Here is a 20,505-nt window from a genome sequence, read left to right on the forward strand (position 1 = left end):
CACAGAAGAGCAATTTTAGTAATAGGCTCCGATCACTGCAGTGTAGCACGGACAGATTCAGGAACTCTTTTATCCCGAGGGCCATTAGGCTGCATAATGATGCATGATGCTTATAACTGTTTTTTTTTTTTTTTTTTTTTTTTTTGCATTAATTCCCATTGGTGTAATGTTTTTTTTTAAATGTTCACCATGCTTCTTTTTATTTACATCTGTATGAATGTATTGCACTGGAGCAAATTTCCTTCGGGATTAATAAAGTATATAATATCTATCTATCTATCTATCTAGTCTCCATAAACAAACACATTATACATTGTCCCCTCCTCATGCGTGTTGTGTTGACACATTTGACCAAAACTGACAAAGACTAAAACTAAAGATATTTTCAGTATATTTTATGGGATTTTAGCTCGTTTTGTGAGTAAACAATAAAGTTTGAGTTTAGCTGGGGGGAGCGTTTCACTGTTTCAGCCCAGCCATGCACATGAACTCTGCAGCCGCACTGAGGCCCCTGCTGGAAAGCATCCCAGCCCAAACATTAACGTAACTAATAATTGGGCCACGCGACCCTGAAATGACCGTAATAATCCTAAAACGGGAGCGAAAAAATAATAATAATTTGGTGGCCCAGCGGCCCACTGGCCCAGCGGCCCAACAGTCCGCCGCTGCTTTCACCTAGAAACTCCATTCACACTTTATAATTCATCTTACTGTGGACACAAATACTTGAACGTTTTACTTTGAAATGTTTAGTAGTTTTTGAGATATTTAACTTTTAAAACGTACATCTGAAAACCTTGACACCTCACTGTTCCTTCATACTTTAACCTATAAACTTGATTCACAATTGAGAAATTCCACCTTACTGTGGACATGTTAGCTTGAGATTTTTACTTTGAAATAATTTGTAGTTTTTGAAATATTTAACTTTAAGCGCAAAATGCATTGTCAATGGCAATGGCCATTTAAAGGCGAAAAAAGTTATTAAACTCGTGGGAGCCAGATTGCTCAGATGTTGCCCATGACCTTGTGGTCTGAAGTCAAGAGCTCTTCCAACTGAGCTACCCAAGCACACAAACTTTTGTACATTGACATTGCATGAACGTGATGGGTCATTCCCCCAAATTAATTAAAGGAATTTGGCTCATGCACTTTACAAGTGGGCTTATTGTCAGCAACAGCCAAGAACACAGGAGTATATCCCTGTTACAGCACTAGACCCCAAGGAGCCAGTTTCTCACATGCTGATTCTCACATGCTGATTGCTGAGTGTTCTTTAGTATGTTTTAGCTTTCAATTAGTAAAGTTGAAATACGTTAGCATTTAAAGCTGCATCATGTAACTTTACTGTTCTACCCCGGATTTGTCTTTTAGTGCTTTTGAGTTGTTCTTTTATAGTTTGACCTTTATTATTTCAGAGTACTCCAGCAATGAACAATAGTAGTAATAATAGAACTTGAACATGGACTCTCCTTGCTGAAATTCAGACCATTAGACCACAACACCATCACTCAGTTAACCTCAACATGGGTCTCTTTATATGTTAGCGTTCAGTTAGTAAAGTTGAAATGCTCCAGCATTTAAAGCTTCATTATGTAACTTTCTTGTTCGACCCCGCATTTGTCTTTTAGCGCTTTTGAGTTGTTCTTTTGTAGTTTAGCTGGCAAAACTTGACAACTCTCTGCTGAAAGGCTGAAATTACTACACCATTGGGGCGGACGTAGCCGATTCCAGGCCATGACAGCAATGTGTCGATGTGTGTTTCCTTGAGCAAGACTCTTCACCCCTAATTGCTCCCCGGGTGTCAATGGAGGGAGAAGGCTGCCCATTGCTCCTAGTTGTTATAGGATGGTTAAAAAGCAGAGGACGAATTTCACGTATGTGCATATATACACATAATGTGACAAAATAACACCCCAAAGGAGTGGGGACTATTCATTACTCAGTCAATGACTTTTGAAGTTTGTTCATGTTAACAAATTCATAGCAATTTCATTCAACTACAGTAGGTCTGGGACTTGGAAACCCAGTACTGAGATCATTGTGGATTTTATTTATTTTTTACATTTTTGGACCTATGGACTTCCATAGAAACTTGTACTCCGGCTGGTCAACTTTTGCAGCATCCTTAATATTCCTTGCCTTAACTGCACCATCTTGTATTAATTGTTCAGTGCATTATGGGTGCACTTGAACTGCACTTCCGCCTTTTGCGCTCCAAGTTCAATGCACTTCCACCTTTTGCGCTCCATACTCATTGAAAGTTATCACTTAAGCCTTCAGGTTTTCAGCCTTTACTTTGAAAATTAAAACATTATAATTACCATCTGATAGAGCCCATATAGACCTTTAAGATGATATACAAGTCATTTTTGCAAAAGATGTCACATAAGTCCTCGATATGCATTTCTTTCATAATTCCTCAATTCCTTACTTATTTCATAATGTGTTACCGTACTGTCATTATTTCACTTGGGACAAGCATCACCCTGATTTGAACCAATAATTTGACAATTTCTTGAATTAAAAAAAACAAGGCAATGGACACATTTTGCTGATAAGCTTGCCTTCTCAGACAGATTTTATGCGTCAACAGATATAAATGAACGTGAAAAAAACATTTAAAACACATTCACATGTCTGTATTAAACAGAGTATACTGGTAATAAACATACTGTACATACATATTGCACACACATGTGGCAAAAAAAAAATTTGGTCTAGAAAACAGTTAAGACAACTAGCATGTCACAGTCTAAATGCCTGATTTATACTTGCTCGGACATGGGTGTCGCGTGGCAAAAACAGCTGACCTACAAGGTCACAACATGTCGTTGTAGATCTGTGAGCTTGTGGATCTGTAGAGCTTGTAGATCTTGTCGCATAACTCAGGCCTTAGAACTGTATATAGAACCGCAACGTAAAGTGTCACCAAAGCGTTGATAATCCCTGTGCAACTCTAAAGTGCATCTCAAAGTGATTTTACAGCAATATCTACAAACTATGTGCGCATGATCAAGCAAAACCAGGGAGCATGTAAGATAGGCAGCAATGCGACAAAGAAATACACATTTGGGTTTACGGTCCACTAAAATCACCTATTAGTGGGCTGTGGTCAAGTTACATTATTTCAAGGCATTCTCAAGTTCACAGTTTATATTTTTTGGTAAGCCCTAATTTAACCGTAATACAACTTTCAGTCACAGCCCAACTAATCTGATCGCAAACTATTCAAGCCATCTTTCTTAAGAAAAAAAAACATGCTACAAGTTCAGAAGACAGTAAAACTTGCTATGCATTCCATATCTATAATACATTATAAACATATTTATAATGCATTATAATCTACCTATATCAATATATAATTAGTTACCAGAACTTGTATATACTCATATCATTTATGACAATAATCATAACACATTATAATGCATTTTATGTCTTATAAAGGCCATGTAATCAGCTTATAACACTGTAAATTTACAGGTATGAGCAATCACAAGTACTCATAATGCAACACATTATAAACACTCTTATATTCATTCGGTATAAGTATCATAATACTTCATAATTGCTGGTCACTCAATTACTTTTGCTTTTGGCTAAAGCAATAAATTAATTTAAATGAAAGTAAAAATAATTAGCATTCTATTTATACAAGAACACACAGTTTCTGCCTACACCTTCAGGAATGTAATTACCTTACTCAAAGCACACAATGACCACTTATAGTGACTTGTAATAATGTTGTGATGCATTATATTCAGTGAATATAATACATCACATTATTATAATGTATTACAACTATGATAATTATAACACACTATGATACTTAGGTCTGAATGTCCAGCAATTAGGCATTATAATACTTGACCTTATAAATCATTATAGAATGCTTTATAATGTGTTAGGATTTTTGTTACGAAGCAGAGTATTTATATATAGTAATTATAGTTCTTATAACTATAATTACACAGCATTATAAGAAGATTATAATGCATTATGAGTATGCTTACAATGCATTATAGACATGGGTTACCCAGAAGACTTATTATTTACTTATTATTACTTGATTCCTGCAAGGCTACACTGTCGTTTATGAATCAAAACATGAACCAGGCTCCGCCAGAGCACCATAAATAACAAGGTTTTGGTACTGGTGATAAAAAACAAAACAATCTTCCATTGTGAATGAGTCGGATTGTTTAACCACTTAAACCCTATTATGGTTGACCGGAGTCCCTCATAACAAGTACCTATAGGGCACAGCGGTGGTGGGCATTTTCTGGTTCCACTCAAAAATAGTCCATGCATTTCTCCCATAGAGATTTCTAAAAATATTTATAGAAATTATTTTAAGCCTAGAATCAAGCCATCCAGGGTCCTGGTGAATCATGACCATAAAACATTTTATTCTGTGATATTTTTTTTGGGGGGGGGATATTTTATTATATGATATACTGTATTTAATAAATACCCTTTGTTTTGCCGTTGATTTCCCCCCCCCCCCACAGAATAAAATGTTTTATGGTCATGATTCACCAGGACCTTGGATGGCTTGATTCTGGGCTTAAAATGATTCACATAAATAAAAACAGAAAATGTCCGCCACTGCTATGCCCTATACTAGTGTCTTTTCTGTTTTCTGTTATTGTGGGGAAAGCTTTTGCAGGAAAATAGCATATCGACAAGCTCACGACACGTAGCGTTGCGAGCTTGTCGATATGCTATTTTCTGCGAAAGCTTTCCCCACAATACAGATGCTGGGGTCTAAGTGGTTGAGCTTTTTCAAGATGTGCTGGACATTCTTGAAACTGGTCCATCATAAACAACAATCATAAACAACAGGTGAGACAGGTGAGACACAGAAGGCTACCTTTTTGTTCTAGTTAGAAAAGTGTTGCATAGCACATTTGATCAAATGAGCCAAGTACAAAAAAACAAAAACAAAACAAAAACAATGATAAATGCATCTTATAAATTACTAAGATGTAAAAGTGCTATTCCATGGAAAGTATTTAAATAGGAGCTGGTTTGGCAGGGCGTTTTTTGTTGTTGTTGTTGTGAGTGAGGTAGAGTGATAGTACAGTCAAGAGGGCATCAGGCACTGCTGTTTCTGTGCAAAATGAGCCATATTGGACATAATATGAGCTGCTGGTGTTTGCCTTCTTATTGTTCCTGTGTCACTCTAATTCAATTCGGAAGCCCTTGGGACGACGCCGTTTCTAGGCAATAACCGTCTGATTTCAGACTTGGTAGCGCATCGCGTCGTGCACAGGAAATAGGCACAGGCACTCACAACGCGTTGCCCGCCGCTGTGAGCTTGCAGACTGCCTATTTTCCATGCGCGACTCCACCACGCAACTAAACAGAAATCAGGCCTAACATACAATACAGCAGAATAACGCTAGGCTCCAGGACACTTGACTGACTTCTAAAGTCTACATTTCTATTTCACAAGCTTATTCCATTGATGGCAATTTGAGGTTCAAAGTCCTGAATGGCTTCAGCTCAGGACCTCTGCTTCTTTTGATTACAAAACAATGTCCAGCCTTTTTTGTTTCTCTTTCTTTTTTTTCTCCATTTTTCTTAATTAACACACAAGGTGTGGAGCCACTTCATCGGCTGTGGTCTTCCCCCTGTTTTCACTCAGGTCCTCTTTGGTTTTCTGAATGCAGGTGAAGATCTCTTTGAAGAGTGCCTTGTACTCCGGCTGGTGAAAGTCGTCCTCCATGTCCTCGGCGCCCGTCCCCGCGGCCCGGCCGAGAGACAGCGCCCTGGGGCGGGCGGTCTGGACCGCCTTGTGACTCTGGTTCTCCGCGTCCTCGTCCTCCTGCTCTCCCTGACGGCATCGCCTCAGGAGCTCGTCGTACTTGGCCTGCAGGGCGCTGTACTGAGCATCCACCTCGTTGAGCAGCGAGATCCCGCGGTACTTCACCGTCTCGGAGCGACGCATGCACGAGCGCTCGTGGAGCCTGTAGTCGGGGACGTCGCTTTTCTGACATCCGTCGGTAAAACATTCGCCATCGTAATGCAGCGGGCTTTCGTCCTCCTCGACCTCCTCCGACTCCTCCATCGCGTCCTCGGAGTGGAGGAACACGCAGTCGGGCGGCGTGGAGTGAGGCCCGCCGCGCCCCGTGGCATCAGGGCAGGATTCCGCACGCCAGAGTTGGCGCAGCTCGTCAGCTTCGGACTCCAGCTCGGCTAATCTAGCCTGGAAAGAAAGAAAGAAAACGATCAAGGTTTAGGAAGTGCATCGTGTTGGCACAGGAAACACAGCCATGACACGTTGACAAGGCCAACAATGAGTCAGGTATCAAACTCTAGCTGGACTGTTTCCAGGTTGACCATGCAGTGGTGATGATGGGTATGATGTGCTATCACACTGTACTTATCCTTTCTGCTGATAAGGTTATTACTACTGAATGAAGAAGGCACTGGATGATTGGAGCCAACTCGGATGACCTTTTTATTTTAATAGCAGGGTGCAAAGCACAGAAAAAAACGACAACGTTTCGATGTCAGATTACATCTTTGTCAGGTCATAAAGAAATACAGGCTACGGGTGATTTAACAGGTGAGAGGCAGGGGCATGCCATTCAATTAGCCAATGTCCAGAGGCCAACGATAATGAGAGGTGCACCTTTCAACACGTGGAAGATTCATTGTAATTAGAAATATCTGGATCAAAAGTTCACGAAACATCTGCATAACTGTCTAGCCTTTTGGCAGGTGCAATGGACAAAACAGGCATATCATTGAAAAAATTTAAAAAATCACTACACCTGACTATCTTCGTCAGAACAAAAGTCATACAGAAACTGACAAATGTCTGGACAGAAATAGGTTCCTTCCATGACTTTTCATTGAGGAGAATGTGTTAACCCAATGGTTCTCAAAGTGGGGTGCAGGGACCCTCAGGGTTCCTTGAGGGGATGCCAAATGGACCCTTACAGATCTATTTCATGTGTACTCTGGGAGAGTACACATGAAACCAAACACTCTCAGAATTATGGCGGTCGTTTAAATAAAACTGAGAACCACTGGATGTGCCGTCTTGTACACGTCTACATACACAGACAGTTATTTTCCGTTCGACCAACTAATTAGGGTCTCAGATTAATGTAATTGAACACATGAAAATGTCTGAATGCACACACCCATGGCCAGGGGACATTTTGAACCTACCTGACAGCCCTCCATCATTCGCAGCTGCTGCTCCAGAGCTGCGTTCTCGCTGGCGAGCAGGTCCGCCTCGCGCTCCGACGCGTCTCTCTGAGCGCGCTCACTGGCCAGCTGGGTCTGCAGGGAGCGGAGGGAACGCCGGAGAGACGCCTGCTCCTCTTCGCGCCACGAGAGTTTGGGGGGCATGCGGAGGTCATCGGAGGGATCGTCGAGGTCGAAATCAGAGTACCTGAGTAGCGTCGAAAAGGGGAGGACAACGGAAAACAAAACAGCTAATGACACTGCTGATGACAAAAACAATGTTGAAAAGGAGTTAAGATGCATTATGTAAAGTGTTTACTCATGCCAGTAAGGGAAGTTCACATTTCACACAGGAAGACAACTCAAAAGTTCTTTACATAACAAGGCAGAAAATGGCATTGAACACTTAAACTCTCTATACTTAAACAAGTTGCCTCTGTACTTGTTCTGCTCATTTTTCACCTCAACCTCACACCATTGAAAATCTAAAACTAGTAGTACAATGGTCCTTGCACTCTGGAAGCGTTTATTTTGTGATTAATTAATTAAACTCCTGTTTGTGTCCATGAGAACATCCACAAACAACACGAATATTATGCGCTGATGAAGCAACAATGTTCTGTTTTTTTCTAAACAAGGCTGATTTTTCACTACACATACTCCGTACATAAAAGCATCAATCTGCATGAATGAAGCACTACCAAATTAATAGTTTGATGCGAAATATTCCCATTTCCCATTTATACGCATTTTCCAATAGTTTATTCGTCACGCTCCCGGTGTGTGTAATAAGGACCTTAACTCACCAGTAATGGGACTTGAATCCACATACTATTAAGATTATAAATAGAAACTCATGACTGAGAGGAATGATTGTATGACTTATGGGCCTTAAACCCACATGGACTCAAACTCATATTGAAACTAGTTATAAACAAAACTCCTCTGCGGAATGATTGTATTAGTTATGGGACTTGAACCCACAACACCAAGGGACTCTAAAGGGATATTTCACTTTCAAATGAAAAAAACATTAAACAAAATGTATAAAAAAATGTATGAAAAGGTAATGGAAAAATCACGCCCCCCTCACGCATTAGAATGTCCTAATGTGTGAGGTTGCCGTGATTTTTTCATTACTTTTTTCATTTATTTTTAATATATTTTTTTTACGTTTATTATATTTGAAAGTGAAATATCCCTTTAATATAGGATTACGGAACTCTAACCCCACAAAACTATTGATATGCAGCATTAAATAGGGCTCTCACACACAATATTGAAATCAGTAGTAGAAGATCTACTAGTTTTGCTATTTGTTGCACGATTAAGTATATAATGGTTAACCCATCAGCAATAGAAGGAATAAAATAAGGGGATGTTCCCTTTAACATTTTACAACACGTCAGTGTCATTAAACAGTGAACACTGATGTTGGGACAGGAAGCCTGATGAAATCTAACAAAATATTTCTGTGAGAGGAATCAACAACAATATAAGTTGGCCTGTGGAGATTAGCATCTAGGTGAAGGTTCAGGTCAGAGACCAAGTGATAGTAGCCTGGACTACGACCTTAAGCTTCCAGCCACATCCAGGCCAGTGGCATGGCACGGCACGGTGCTACGAGGTCAGCAGCTTGTTTTGGCGTTGGGGACTTCCGTGCTCTGGCAAGGATAAGATGAAGACCGCAGCACTAACCCGATTACACACAGAGACTGAACACAGCCTCTCAGGGGAAGAAAGATTCCACCTCCTGCTACTGGTCAGCAGGAAATTAACTAGATGCCTACTCACGCTGTGTATGTGCGTGTGTGATAAATAAATGGTGCATTTATACAGTGCCCTTATCCAAAGTGCATTATATTCACCCAGTCACACACAGATGGCAGAGGAAACCATGCAAGGGACCAACCCTTTTCAGTGTCTTGCTCAAGGACACTTAGACATCAACGCAGGGGGAGTCGGGGACCGAACTGGGAACCTTCAGATTTTTACATCTTTGACAGCTAAAACACCAGATGTTGTTGTGGTTGATGAAGACCCTAGCCTAGAGGAAGCTTTTATGACCAAGGTCATTAAATACCAACCACTTCTACAGTACATAACATCTCAGAGCGGGGCTACAATAGGTGCAGACTATTTGTTTTTATTTCTACTATTTGGCAGCCTGGGACATACCCACAGACTGGTTGTTAGAGGGTTTCAACAACTTGGGATGCCCCAAAAGGAGGCAAAAAGGCTGGCAAAGTAATGTGCTGTCTCTGCTATAATTGGCATCCACCACATATGGCGGAGACGCTGTTACTTATACCCATAGAGTACTGAGTGATATGCTTATTGTCTCATGAAGACATGTTATGATTTTGTGAATGTAACCTTAACCGTGTACCTTTAAAATGTGTGTCCTTGTATGCTCTCCTTTATGTGGACATGAATAAATAGTTAAAATGTGTGTGTGTATATGCATGTCTCAACCATTTACATGAATGTAGCAGTGTTTTTCCTTCTTTCTTTTTGAGTATTTTTAGAAACTGGGAAGTAACCTTCTGTTGTTCACTATTCACACAATATGATACATCTTGTCCATAAACACTCAGCTCGTCTTGTTTTCTCTACTTGAACATTGCTGTGACAGTGTTAGACTTTGTGGGTGTTAACCTGTTAACAAAAGTCAAATGGTTATACTTCCTCTTTCCACCTACCTCTCCCTAACATGATTTGGCTTAACTTTTCTTCAAAACAGCCTGTAAACAGCATGAGGGCGGTTTGAAAGTATGTCACATTTGAGGTGAGGAGATTAACGATGCTAACATAACCAATGTAGAACATTTAATGCACTACATTTGAACTAGGATTTTTATGCTGATGATGGCATACTTTTTTAATCCACTTAAACCCAATATAATCTGTTGACCAGGGTCGCCCAGGGGTCTAGATTTGGTCCCCGTCTTTTTCCCCTCTACATGTGAGCTTATAGATCTCTTATTTTTGTTCTCCTATTTTCGCCTGTAATGACATGCCCAGAATAAGGATTTTAAAGTTCATGTTGTTAAAACACAGGACAGTCCTCCAATGTTTTGTCATTTTAATATCTATTCGGATGAAGTTAAGTTTTGGGAATTAATAAAGAATATCATACTATAGTTGTGTTGCCCTCAGCTATAGTTGTGCTGCCCTCAGTTTATTTTGTGGTTATCCCTTTAGTATTGAATATCAAATTATTAAATATTTCTTCAAAACTTTGATTATTTACTCATTTATTGATTTGTAAATTACTCAAGGCAAAGCAAATGTGTGGCTAATCCAATTGCATGTGAATGAAATAATGCAGCCAATGAATTAATGATGTTCATGTTGTGAACAGTGGTTGAACTCTCTATGCTAATGGTTGGGCATTCAGAAAGATAAACATTCCTTCAGTAAAACAAAGAAATCCCACACTGTCCCTTCAGCGTGGAATGTATGAAGCAAACATTAGAAGTAGCAGAAGTTAAGTGACTTAGTAAACCACTGGCCCAATGTACTGTACTTTGAGGAAACTAGTTGACAATTCTAACCTGGCGTCCCAATTTTGGTTATGTGTCAAAAATAGCTAAAATAGGCCCGGACGGCTGGCGTAACGGTCCGGGCAGCTAGGCTGCTGACAACAGCGTGTCGCGGGTTCGAATCCCGATCCCGACGACCTTTGCTGCATGTCACTCCCCATCTCTCTCACCCCATTTCCTGTCAGTCTACTGTATACTATCAATAAATGCATAAAAAGCCAAAAAGATATCTCAAAAGAAAAAAAAAATGACAACGCATACGACAAGGTATAAAACAGGACTGTGATTCCTTTGTAGCAGTGGTTCTCAACCTGTGGGTCGGGACCCCCAGGGGGGTCCCCATATGATTTTGAGGGGGGTCCCCAGATGACAGTAAAGTGTCAATTTAAGGACTTTTAAGACCTTTTTAATTCCCCCAAAAACTACTATAAAACTATACAATAAAAACTAGTCAAATATTGGCCAAATTGTCAAATAATATTTATCTGTGGAACCGAGTCAAACAAAATGTAATGCCTCAACTCCTACATTCCAAGTGCTTGTCGGGGTGGGGGGTCCCCAGTTCAAATGATTATTTTGGGGGGTCACATTCTGAAAAGGTTGAGAACCACTGCTTTATAGCTGGCATTTTGGGGTAAAATTAGGGTTTCTCCTCACCTGTGTTTCTTCTGCAGCTCTTTCAGGCAGGACACGCTGTGAGTGCTGTAAGGTCTCCAGAGCTCTTTGTGTTTCTGTGACTGAGAGGGGCTCGTCTTCAGTTTCTCCAGCTGACGCTGCATCTCCTCCACCTGGTTCTGCAGTCCGTCCACCGTCTCCGTCAGCCTACGTGCACACAGAACATCATCCAGGTCAACCAGACACACCAAGACTGAGGAGAGAGATGTACACAAATATTGTGCACATCTGTGTTCCTGCCTAATCAAGGTGTTCATCCACTACAGACTTGTGTAACCAGTAAAGGCCCTTGTACACAGACTCCGGTGCAATGGTACATTTTTAAAAACATTAAAACCGGGAAAGAATCTGTGTCATTTTAGATTTTAGCTATAGATATATATATAGCAACATATGTTTTTTCAGAAAACTAAGGATTTAGAAAGGTGGTTCTCAAAAATAGCAGATGTACAAGCTTGCAGCGCGTCACTTCGTGCCACGCTGCAAGCTTGTACATCTGCTATTTTTGAACATTTTTTGAAAAATCTTGAAAGTGTCTTGATGTTTTTTTTAACACAAACCGTCGCAGACGGCAATTTCGGAGTAGATGTGCAAGAGGTAACATTTTTGTCATCCGTTTTGTTCGTTCGAAAAAGATCTAACTCTGTGTTGAAGGGGCTTAGCCCTCGTTTTCTGAACTCTGTGTGTGGGCATCCATTTTTTTCAGCGTTTAGGCCTGTCACAATGATTACATAATCGTCTAATCGCAATTATTTGAGATAATCATAACACGTCACTTTGTGACGCGTTGTAAGCTTTAGATCAGCTATTTCTGCTTTTCTTCTTACAATAATGTATTTGAATATTTCAGTTATTTGTCATATCTGCCCTGTGCAATTTTTTATTAGGAAGCCTGTTCCAATGTTCAATGCCAAACACACAATTAAATCATTAGTCGCACTTATTTGAGTGACAATGAATTATCAACTTAAATTTGTAATGGTGACAGCCCAATCTGGCCTTGTGTTTTATCTCCCGTGTCCTGCCTTACCCCTGGATCTTCACCTGGGCGGCCCTGTTGTGTTGACTCAGCTTGCGGTTGCTCTGCTCCAGCTCCCTGGAGGACACGTCCAGCTGCTCGTACACTTTGGCATGCTGGTCATTCACCTGCCTCAACTGGTCCACCTGCTTAGTAAGGTACTAGAGAGAGAGAGAGAGAGAGAGGGAGAGAGAGTGGGAGGAGAGGAAGTGATTAAATAGAACAGGAAGGAGAGGAAGCGCATTACTAATTACCGTAAATCCTCTAATAGTGACCCAGGCTTTTATTTGTTTAAACTGTAGCGGGTACCAGGTTTTTATTGAAAGGAGGCATATATAAGAGAGAGGCCTATATTTCTATTTTTATAATATATATTTTTATAATATATTTTTATACTATATATATATATATATATATATATATATATATATATATATATATATATATATATATATATATACAATTTTCATTTTTTGTATTTTATGGTTCTATTTCCCCCTAAAACATGATCATTGGGAATTATTATTATATAAGGAGGAATCATTATTTAAAAAAAAAAAAGCTGTAGTGTTAAAATTTTGTTTTTATGTGGACACACCAATCGGTTCATTAAATATACCTGGATTTCACCTTAGCACCACCCACCTGATCCAGTCCCTCCACCTCCTCCTATATGACCACCACCCACCTGTCCTGAACTGTTTTTACTTCGCTGATTGCAAGTAAGAGAAAGAAAGGGACCAGTAGATGGACTTCAAAATAAAACCTATGTTGACTAATCATAGTACACGTTTCTCTCTCAGTGCAAGTCTTATTTTGTCAAACCACTCCAGGAAGTCTGATAGTTAGTTACTAGCCAATTGTCACTGCTGGGGAAGATGAAAGCTCTGCCAAATGAATGGATTCTATTTTTGGCTCGCTCAGATTCACCTTTTTACAACGTGAATGCCATGCACTATGGAAGTACCAATCTTTCAATCATCAGTTGCAACACAGTGGCAAGTCTTGTGGATTGCGCTCCTCTCATTCTCTCACTCTCTCCCCCTCTCTCTTCTCACCCCTTGCTACACGTGCATTTGTGTTAGCCGAGCCCACAGCTGTTGTGTTATGATAATGGGTGGGAGGGTATGTTTTTAGGTACGTCATAAAAAAACACTGTTTTTCAATTGGGCTTTTTAACACAAAAGCTTTCAGCCCACAGAAAGAGCCCAAAAAAACACAGAAAACATCCTTGCACTTTATAGAATATAGCCACACCAGGGGGTCTATTAGAGGAATGTAAACTTCAAAGACACATAATCAACAGAGAAAGTAAACAAATCATGGCACCCCATATTTAAGAAATGTGTATAAAATAATTGGCCTGAGGCCAACCTTAATTGCCGAGCAGCATATTTATCTATTAACGTTTGTCTGCAACCCTGTCAGAAGCCCTCGCTAGCTACTCTTGGGACCTCTGCATTTGGAAGTGTGACTTCTCAGGAATGTAGAACCTCACCAGGACAACCATAAGGGCAGGTCATTCTCATCAAGAGCTGAATGTCTCGAACAGCTTTCATTTAGACAAGAGCTGCTTGGATAGTCACAGAGACACAATGAATGGTGTCCGGTTCAAATTGCGCAAGCACCTCTGTGTGTTTCTCTCCACTCTCTTGCTAGTTGCTACCTTTCTACCCCTTTATCTTATCAGCTGAAGTAGCGAGGAGGACACATTGAACCTTCAGCTGTCTTATTTGCCTGTCGAACAGCCACAGACAGCAGAAACACTAAACAACAACTTTGCAAAATGATAACGGACCTAACATTAGTGTTATCAATCATGAACAATGTTCGGGGTCAAACTATACCACAGAGAAGCGACCCCTGCTTTCCCACTGGATCGTAGTAACTTGGCGACGCCCCTAGTCACTGCGTCGTTTAGGTTCAAGATTACATAACTTTTAATATGCTATTGGCTGTTTGTGTTCTTTTTGGAAATCATGAAAATCCACTTATGTAGGAAAATAACAAAATGTCCCAAAAATATAAAAAGCTACCGGTACTCTTATGGAAAGGCTATCAGATATTAATTTACGTATAAGGACTAGCTGTTTTACTCATGATACAATTTGACTTTCATAGCAGATACATGCACAAGATAATCCCCACATACAAACAAACAACATTTAGTCATAAGTAGCCAGTAGTAAAAAAAAATCCAACTTCACAGTAGTAGAAGTTTTCATAAATGATATTTGTACTTAGGTTATTGTTGTGAAAGTTTATATTTGGAAAAACAAAAGTAGTAGTAGTTGTGAATTGGCAAACTAGACATTTAGACTGGCAAATTCCTTTATCCTCATAAGCGTTAATGCACGCAACTGTTCTTGCCAGGTTTTATTTTTGTTGTTTCTCATAAGCGCGCGTTCTTCAACAACACAGCCGTCTGCCCAAGCCCGGTGGCAAAAGTGGGTGCGTGACAGAGAAAGTGCATTTGATGAGTGGATACTGAATTCAATGGCAGTGTTTGAGCTCAGGTTCACGTGCATATTTTTATTATTTCCATGTTTTTTGTATTGAGACTTTTGTATATATACAGTATACATCATATTCCCATGTCTTTATTCTGCTGATGGCAGCTATTAACAACCACATTTCCAAAGAAAGGTTTTACAGTATCTTATCTCATACCTTTCTTATCTCATGAGCTTGATTCAAGCGCGTCATGCCAGACAGTACATGTGCTTTAGCCCGCTGATCCACTGCGGTCAGGCCTTGAAGTAATTACTATGCTCTCTCTGCAGAGCTTGGGTGACACAGGGGAGGATTCAGCACCAGGCACCCTGCTGGGCTGACCCTACTCACGGACACTGAAGTCAGATCACATCTAGAGATGAGAGTAGCTCATCTCTGGATGCTGTGCAGAGTGTTGAGTGTGTTCCTAACTACAATCAGCACACAATCAGCACATCGTGTGACAATGGATAAAGTAGATAATATGTACAATCTGTAATCTTGGTACAAAATATCGCCTTGTATTTAGGACTGCCACGATTGTGACATTTTACATGACGATTAATTGTCACACAAAATTATTGCGATTAACGATTTAATTGTGTTTTTGTCGCTGAACACTGGGACATTTCTGTTTTTAGGCTTTGATGTTGCACAGGTGCGGATTTGACAAATAACCTAAATATACAAGAAATGACTGACATTTAATAACTTGGAAATAGCCGATCTACAAGCTCAACGCATAGCGGCGCGTTGTGAGCTTGTAGATCTGCTATTTCCACTATTTTATGAAAGTGATTATCTCAAATAATTGCACTTAGGGCGATTATGTAATAATTGTGACAGGCCGACCTTGTATTGATGTTTTGGTCAAAGGTTAGAACTGAAAACCTGCCTATAGATGCCATTCTTTATCTACTCCAGACAACAGACAAGATGAAAGGGTCGAGGTTGGGACGACAAGTGTCCTCAAACAAGGTTTGAGGACGCAATGTGACCTATGATAATAATAATAATAATAAAACGTTATTTGTATAGCACCTTTCATACAGGGTTGGAGTTCAAATGCTTGACAGACAGGACATCATTCAAATACTTCACAATTAAGAGAGATAAGTCAGATATAGAAATTAACATAGCAAACACTAGGCAAAAACACATAATATACATGGAATCATGGGCATAAGAGGACAGGCATAAATAAGGTAAGGAACCATATAAGGTGCTATGATAGGGGCCTGCAGGGTGCGTAATGGGACCAGTTGACATTGGCACACAATCTACAGCAGCGATTAAACGGGCGAGAATGGATAAAGTAATGCAAACAAGAAGAGTGCAGAGTCAATAAAGGGCAATGAAAAACACATCTTGAAGCTTAAGTGCTGCTGCAACAACCATTTTCTTTTACCAGGAACACCCGATTAATAACATCCCTGACCTAACCAGTGGCCCTGCCAACCCAAAAGTGCCATGATTGGTGGGTACAGTAGTAGTAGCTAGGCAGCAGAATAGGATGTACTGAATCTGATGGATATCATACAAAATATGTACAGTATATAAATACAGAAGCATACTGATATATAAGCGTATACACTGACTGTGACTAAAAACCATAAAAAACAGATCCTTCTATCTTGCATTGCGGACGTTATGTCATGTCCAGCTTTATGTATTATCTTATCTTCATTATCTCAGCTCTAACTATTGCAGTTAACACCCCCCCCTCCCAGGGGATCAATGAAATGCAATCTAATCAAGGTGGGTGCTAGCTAGGTAGATTAATAATAGCTAGAGGGACAGACAATCAGATCTATTTTTGAGTGTGTACCTCAATCTCCTGCAGTTGCTCCCGGTTGGTGGAGTACATCTGCTGTAGGCCCTGCTCCAGCTCCCTGTTGCGCTCCAGAAGGGTCTTTCCCAGCTCCGCTGCCAGGTGCAGGTCTGGAGGGGAGACAGAGAGAGGACATGAACCCAAACCACCACCCACAAAAACATAGCTATTAGCGATTTATCAATTACTTTTTCGATCAATCGAATAATAGAGAAGATGTTTTTTTTAAAAATATTTGTGATTCTTTTTCCAAATATATTAAGCCCTATTTCATACTTTACGTCATGCAAAGCTGATCTACAAGCTCCCAACACATATGCGTTGGGAGCTTGTAGATCAGCAATTTTGACCAAGTTAGCCTATAATGACATGCCCAGAATAGGGACTGATTTTCAATTTAAATATCAATTATTTTTCATAATCGATTAAGTTGATTAGTTTGATTTAACTGTTGAATACTTTATTTAGAAATTTGCAGAAAAAAAGCACAAGAAAGTACAGTTTACATACAAGGTCAAATAGGACTGAAAAGCCCATGAAAGCCTAATGGCTTGTTCCAAATGGGTACTCAATTCATAATGAATGTACCCCTACACTCAAAGATCAATGTTTAATCTCACTGATGGAGAGAATGGAGACTATTAGGGCCAACTGTAGTGGTTGTGGTGGCTGTCTGTCTGTAGCCTTCTAATCTAGGCAGTGAACACAGAAACACACCAGGGCTTTGGCTCAGCCTTTAGGCAGACAGACATTAGTGTCAACAATGTTTCTGGTTTGTTTGTTACAGCTTTTGTTTTCAGTGTAGCACCTCTTCTCTTTGTTTTATCAAGCCGTTGTAGGGGCACACACACACACACACACACACACACACACACACACACACACACACACACACACACACACACACACACACACACACAGAGAGAGAGAGCAAGGAATTTGTTGTAGAATCTGACTGCTCAGGAGGATATGTTAAAATGAAACAATTGAGAGATCTAGGGGCAAATGTACAGTTTGCTGGCCCCACTTTTGTCAATTTAGTTGAAATGACAAAGGCCTATTGTGTCAATACAACAATAAAATGAAATAAAATAAAAAAAGAGCAAAAATAATGACAATTAACCCATGTATGTGTGAGCCTATACCTTTTCAATTTGCCGCATACAGTATTGCCTATATGAATATAATTGCTTGCACCTGCCTTTCCTGGGCTTAATACCTTCATGGGTGAATACTTCCTCAAACCATTTCACTACAAACGTTTCAAACATGATTTTTTTTTACAGGATGCTGATCATCACATGGAGTCAGTGTCTGATCTATTCAGTGTCAGTGGAATTATTCACCTATAAATGAAGGTTACCTTCATTTATAGGTGAATAATTCCTCCACCGTTTCATTACAAGCATGAATTGATCATCATGGATCAAGTGGATCAAGGTGTGCAGCAGACAGTTAACCAGCAAGAGACAAAAGGAACACATTTTAAACGCATAATAGCTACCATGTTCCAGGTCCTGCTGCTTGCTGTACCACGGTTCCTCTTCCTTCACTTCAAATTCCTCCTCCACGATCATGTCTGCAAGCATCTTGTCTTCACGCCGTCTAACTACTGCCCTAAACACTAACTAACTCATTCACACTGTTTACACCTAGTCTAGTCTCTTCTCCCTAGCAGCACTTATCATTTATCTTCTTGTTATTTGTTCTTATTGTGCTGTGTCTGTGCACCCTTGGGTGTCGCTCCGTCTCCTTGCGGTCTAACCGGCGTTCTGAGTGTGTGAGTCGTTGTTGCACAGAAAGTGGTGACCTGTCGAATACTGTCTCTAGAGGTCGCTGTTCATTTCCTTCCTGTCTTGCCATATTCGTCTAGTCCTTTGTTAAATTCTGTGAGAGATATATCTAGTTTTTTTTTTTAACCCATTAAGACCTGAGACCGATTCTACAGATGTCTTCTAAATCCTGATAGTTTTCTAAAATAAACGTATATTTCAGAGGTGGTTCAGGTTCTCAAACTTTATAGGACCCCCCAAATGTATATGTATTTGGCCACCGACCCCATCTCAATTTCTTTTTTTCAGGGACCCCCAGAAGCAAAGATTTGAGTTTAAAATGTTTGCTTTAAAAGATGTACATATTCAAAGATTTGCAAAAATATATATAGCTGATCTACAAGCTCATAGCGCGGCACGAAGTGACGCGCTATGAGCTTGTATATCTGCTATTTTTGAATAGCCAACCAATGTGCTATATATAGCTACACAGATGCTGACACAGCTTTACCTGTTCTGGGAAAACAACAATAACACGTATCATGTAAAACAATTTCACGTAATCCGACACGACTGCTGTTTCATGGGCATTGTAACAGAATATAGTAGGCTATTTACTGTTAATTGGCCTACTGTAACGTAGTCCATCTGAAAATAATACAAAAAGGCCTTCAGCCTTTTATAACATGACCTGACTGGAATATTTTAACCAATTTACACAAGTGACACATTTTGCTCATTACTTGCTGTTGTTTTTTTTTTTTTTTTCATTTATATTTGATTAAGATTTATTTCAAATACAGCTGGGTAGGGCAGGTATTTTCAGGTGCCCACATAACATAACAGAAGACAGTTCAATCCTTCAGGGTATAGGAACTAATGTAATGAGGATGGAACATGGGCAATCTTCCATAAGAATAATAGTAGATCATATTAAATACAAAATAAGCTTGCTCATTAGAATCAGAATTATTGATATCTGTCTGTAAGTGGGCCTTGTTCCCACCCCAAACACTAACACTTTCAGATAACACTCCATCCTTAAGTAAGTGTTACAATAATGCTAGAAATTGAGAAATAGCAAGTGCTGAACCAACTTTAAAGATTAACCATGGTTACACTGATCAAATTATTTATGTTTTTATTGAAGAACAAAATCCATATACATGACCACTGTACACATCTGATCTGTCAGCAGAGACATCCAGATATACGTGTAATCAATAACATATTCAGACAATGTGCTAGACCAGTGGTTCTCAAGCCTTTTCAATTCAAGGACCCCCAAATTGATATATATTTGGTTGCGGACCCCCATTTGAAAAGGTTCTGTGCCAGGGACCCCAGAAGAGAAGATGTCTGTTAAAAATAATCTAGATTATTCAAATATCCTAACATTTTAAAAAAAAATCAAAGATTTTCAAAAATAGCAGATGTACAAGCTTACAGCTTGTAGATCTGCTATTTTTGAATAGTCAACATATAAATGGAAAAAGTGGTTAAAATGATTGTGATGCTACATAAACTACTTTTGCTGGGGACCTCCTGGAACCCCCCATGGACCCCTGGGGGTTCCTGGCTGGACCCCACTTTGAGAACCACATCAGCATGATTATTTTAGGGTACTTTGTGCTGAAGCCAGATATTTGCCATTTTTGCTACAATGTTAATGATTGATATCTAACCAAAATTAGCAATGAAGATAGATGTTACATGCCTAGGTTACTCTGCAGAAGCGACCTTGCTGAAATGTTATAAATACATAAATACATAAATAAAAGAAAAAGTTAACTAGCCAAAGATTGCAAAACAGTGACCCCTGGTGTCACAGTATTAGATAAGTCGCCAGTTTGGATGTAACGCCAGTCAGGAGCGCTGATGATGAAAGTGTACAACCTGCACCGTCTGTTCTGTGATTGGTCCTCTCCTTGGTAACTGTCTTCCGCAGTAGTGGAGCTCTGTACTGCA

At 39.9% G+C, this 20,505-nt stretch overlaps 1 protein-coding gene across 1 annotated transcript; it reads right to left on the reverse strand.

Annotated features, from left to right (window-relative positions):
• Positions 1 to 4,739: 4,739 nt before the first annotated feature.
• LOC308104837 (cerebellar degeneration-related protein 2-like) lies at positions 4,740 to 18,490 on the reverse strand. The gene is made up of 6 exons (XM_080455395.1): positions 18,270 to 18,490; positions 16,763 to 16,875; positions 12,454 to 12,602; positions 11,406 to 11,570; positions 7,186 to 7,411; positions 4,740 to 6,211 (listed from the first exon to the last, which is right to left on the reverse strand). Exons 1-6 carry the CDS (start codon positions 18,352 to 18,354, stop codon positions 5,591 to 5,593), a joined length of 1,359 nt encoding a protein of 452 aa, XP_080311521.1. The 5' UTR covers positions 18,355 to 18,490; the 3' UTR covers positions 4,740 to 5,590.
• Between the last annotated feature and the right edge of the window lie 2,015 nt (positions 18,491 to 20,505).

The sequence above is a fragment of the Gymnoscopelus braueri genome (genome assembly GCF_963280865.1).
Source record: "Gymnoscopelus braueri genome assembly, chromosome: 17".
In the NCBI taxonomy this organism is placed as follows: Eukaryota; Metazoa; Chordata; class Actinopteri; order Myctophiformes; family Myctophidae; genus Gymnoscopelus; species Gymnoscopelus braueri.

What these genes read in the sequence shown, in the direction of transcription:
- LOC308104837 (XM_080455395.1), bottom strand. Translation starts at nt 18,354, where the DNA reads ATGCTTGCAGACATGATCGTGGAGGAGGAATTTGAAGTGAAGGAAGAG. An exon ending in GCAGCAGGACCTGGAACATG is followed by an intron (nt 16,876 to 18,269) that starts GTAGCTATTATG and finishes TCTCCCCTCCAG; the next exon opens with ACCTGCACCTGGCAGCGGAG. An exon ending in GCCCAGGTGAAGATCCAGGG is followed by an intron (nt 11,571 to 12,453) that starts GTAAGGCAGGAC and finishes GTGTGCACGTAG; the next exon opens with GCTGACGGAGACGGTGGACG.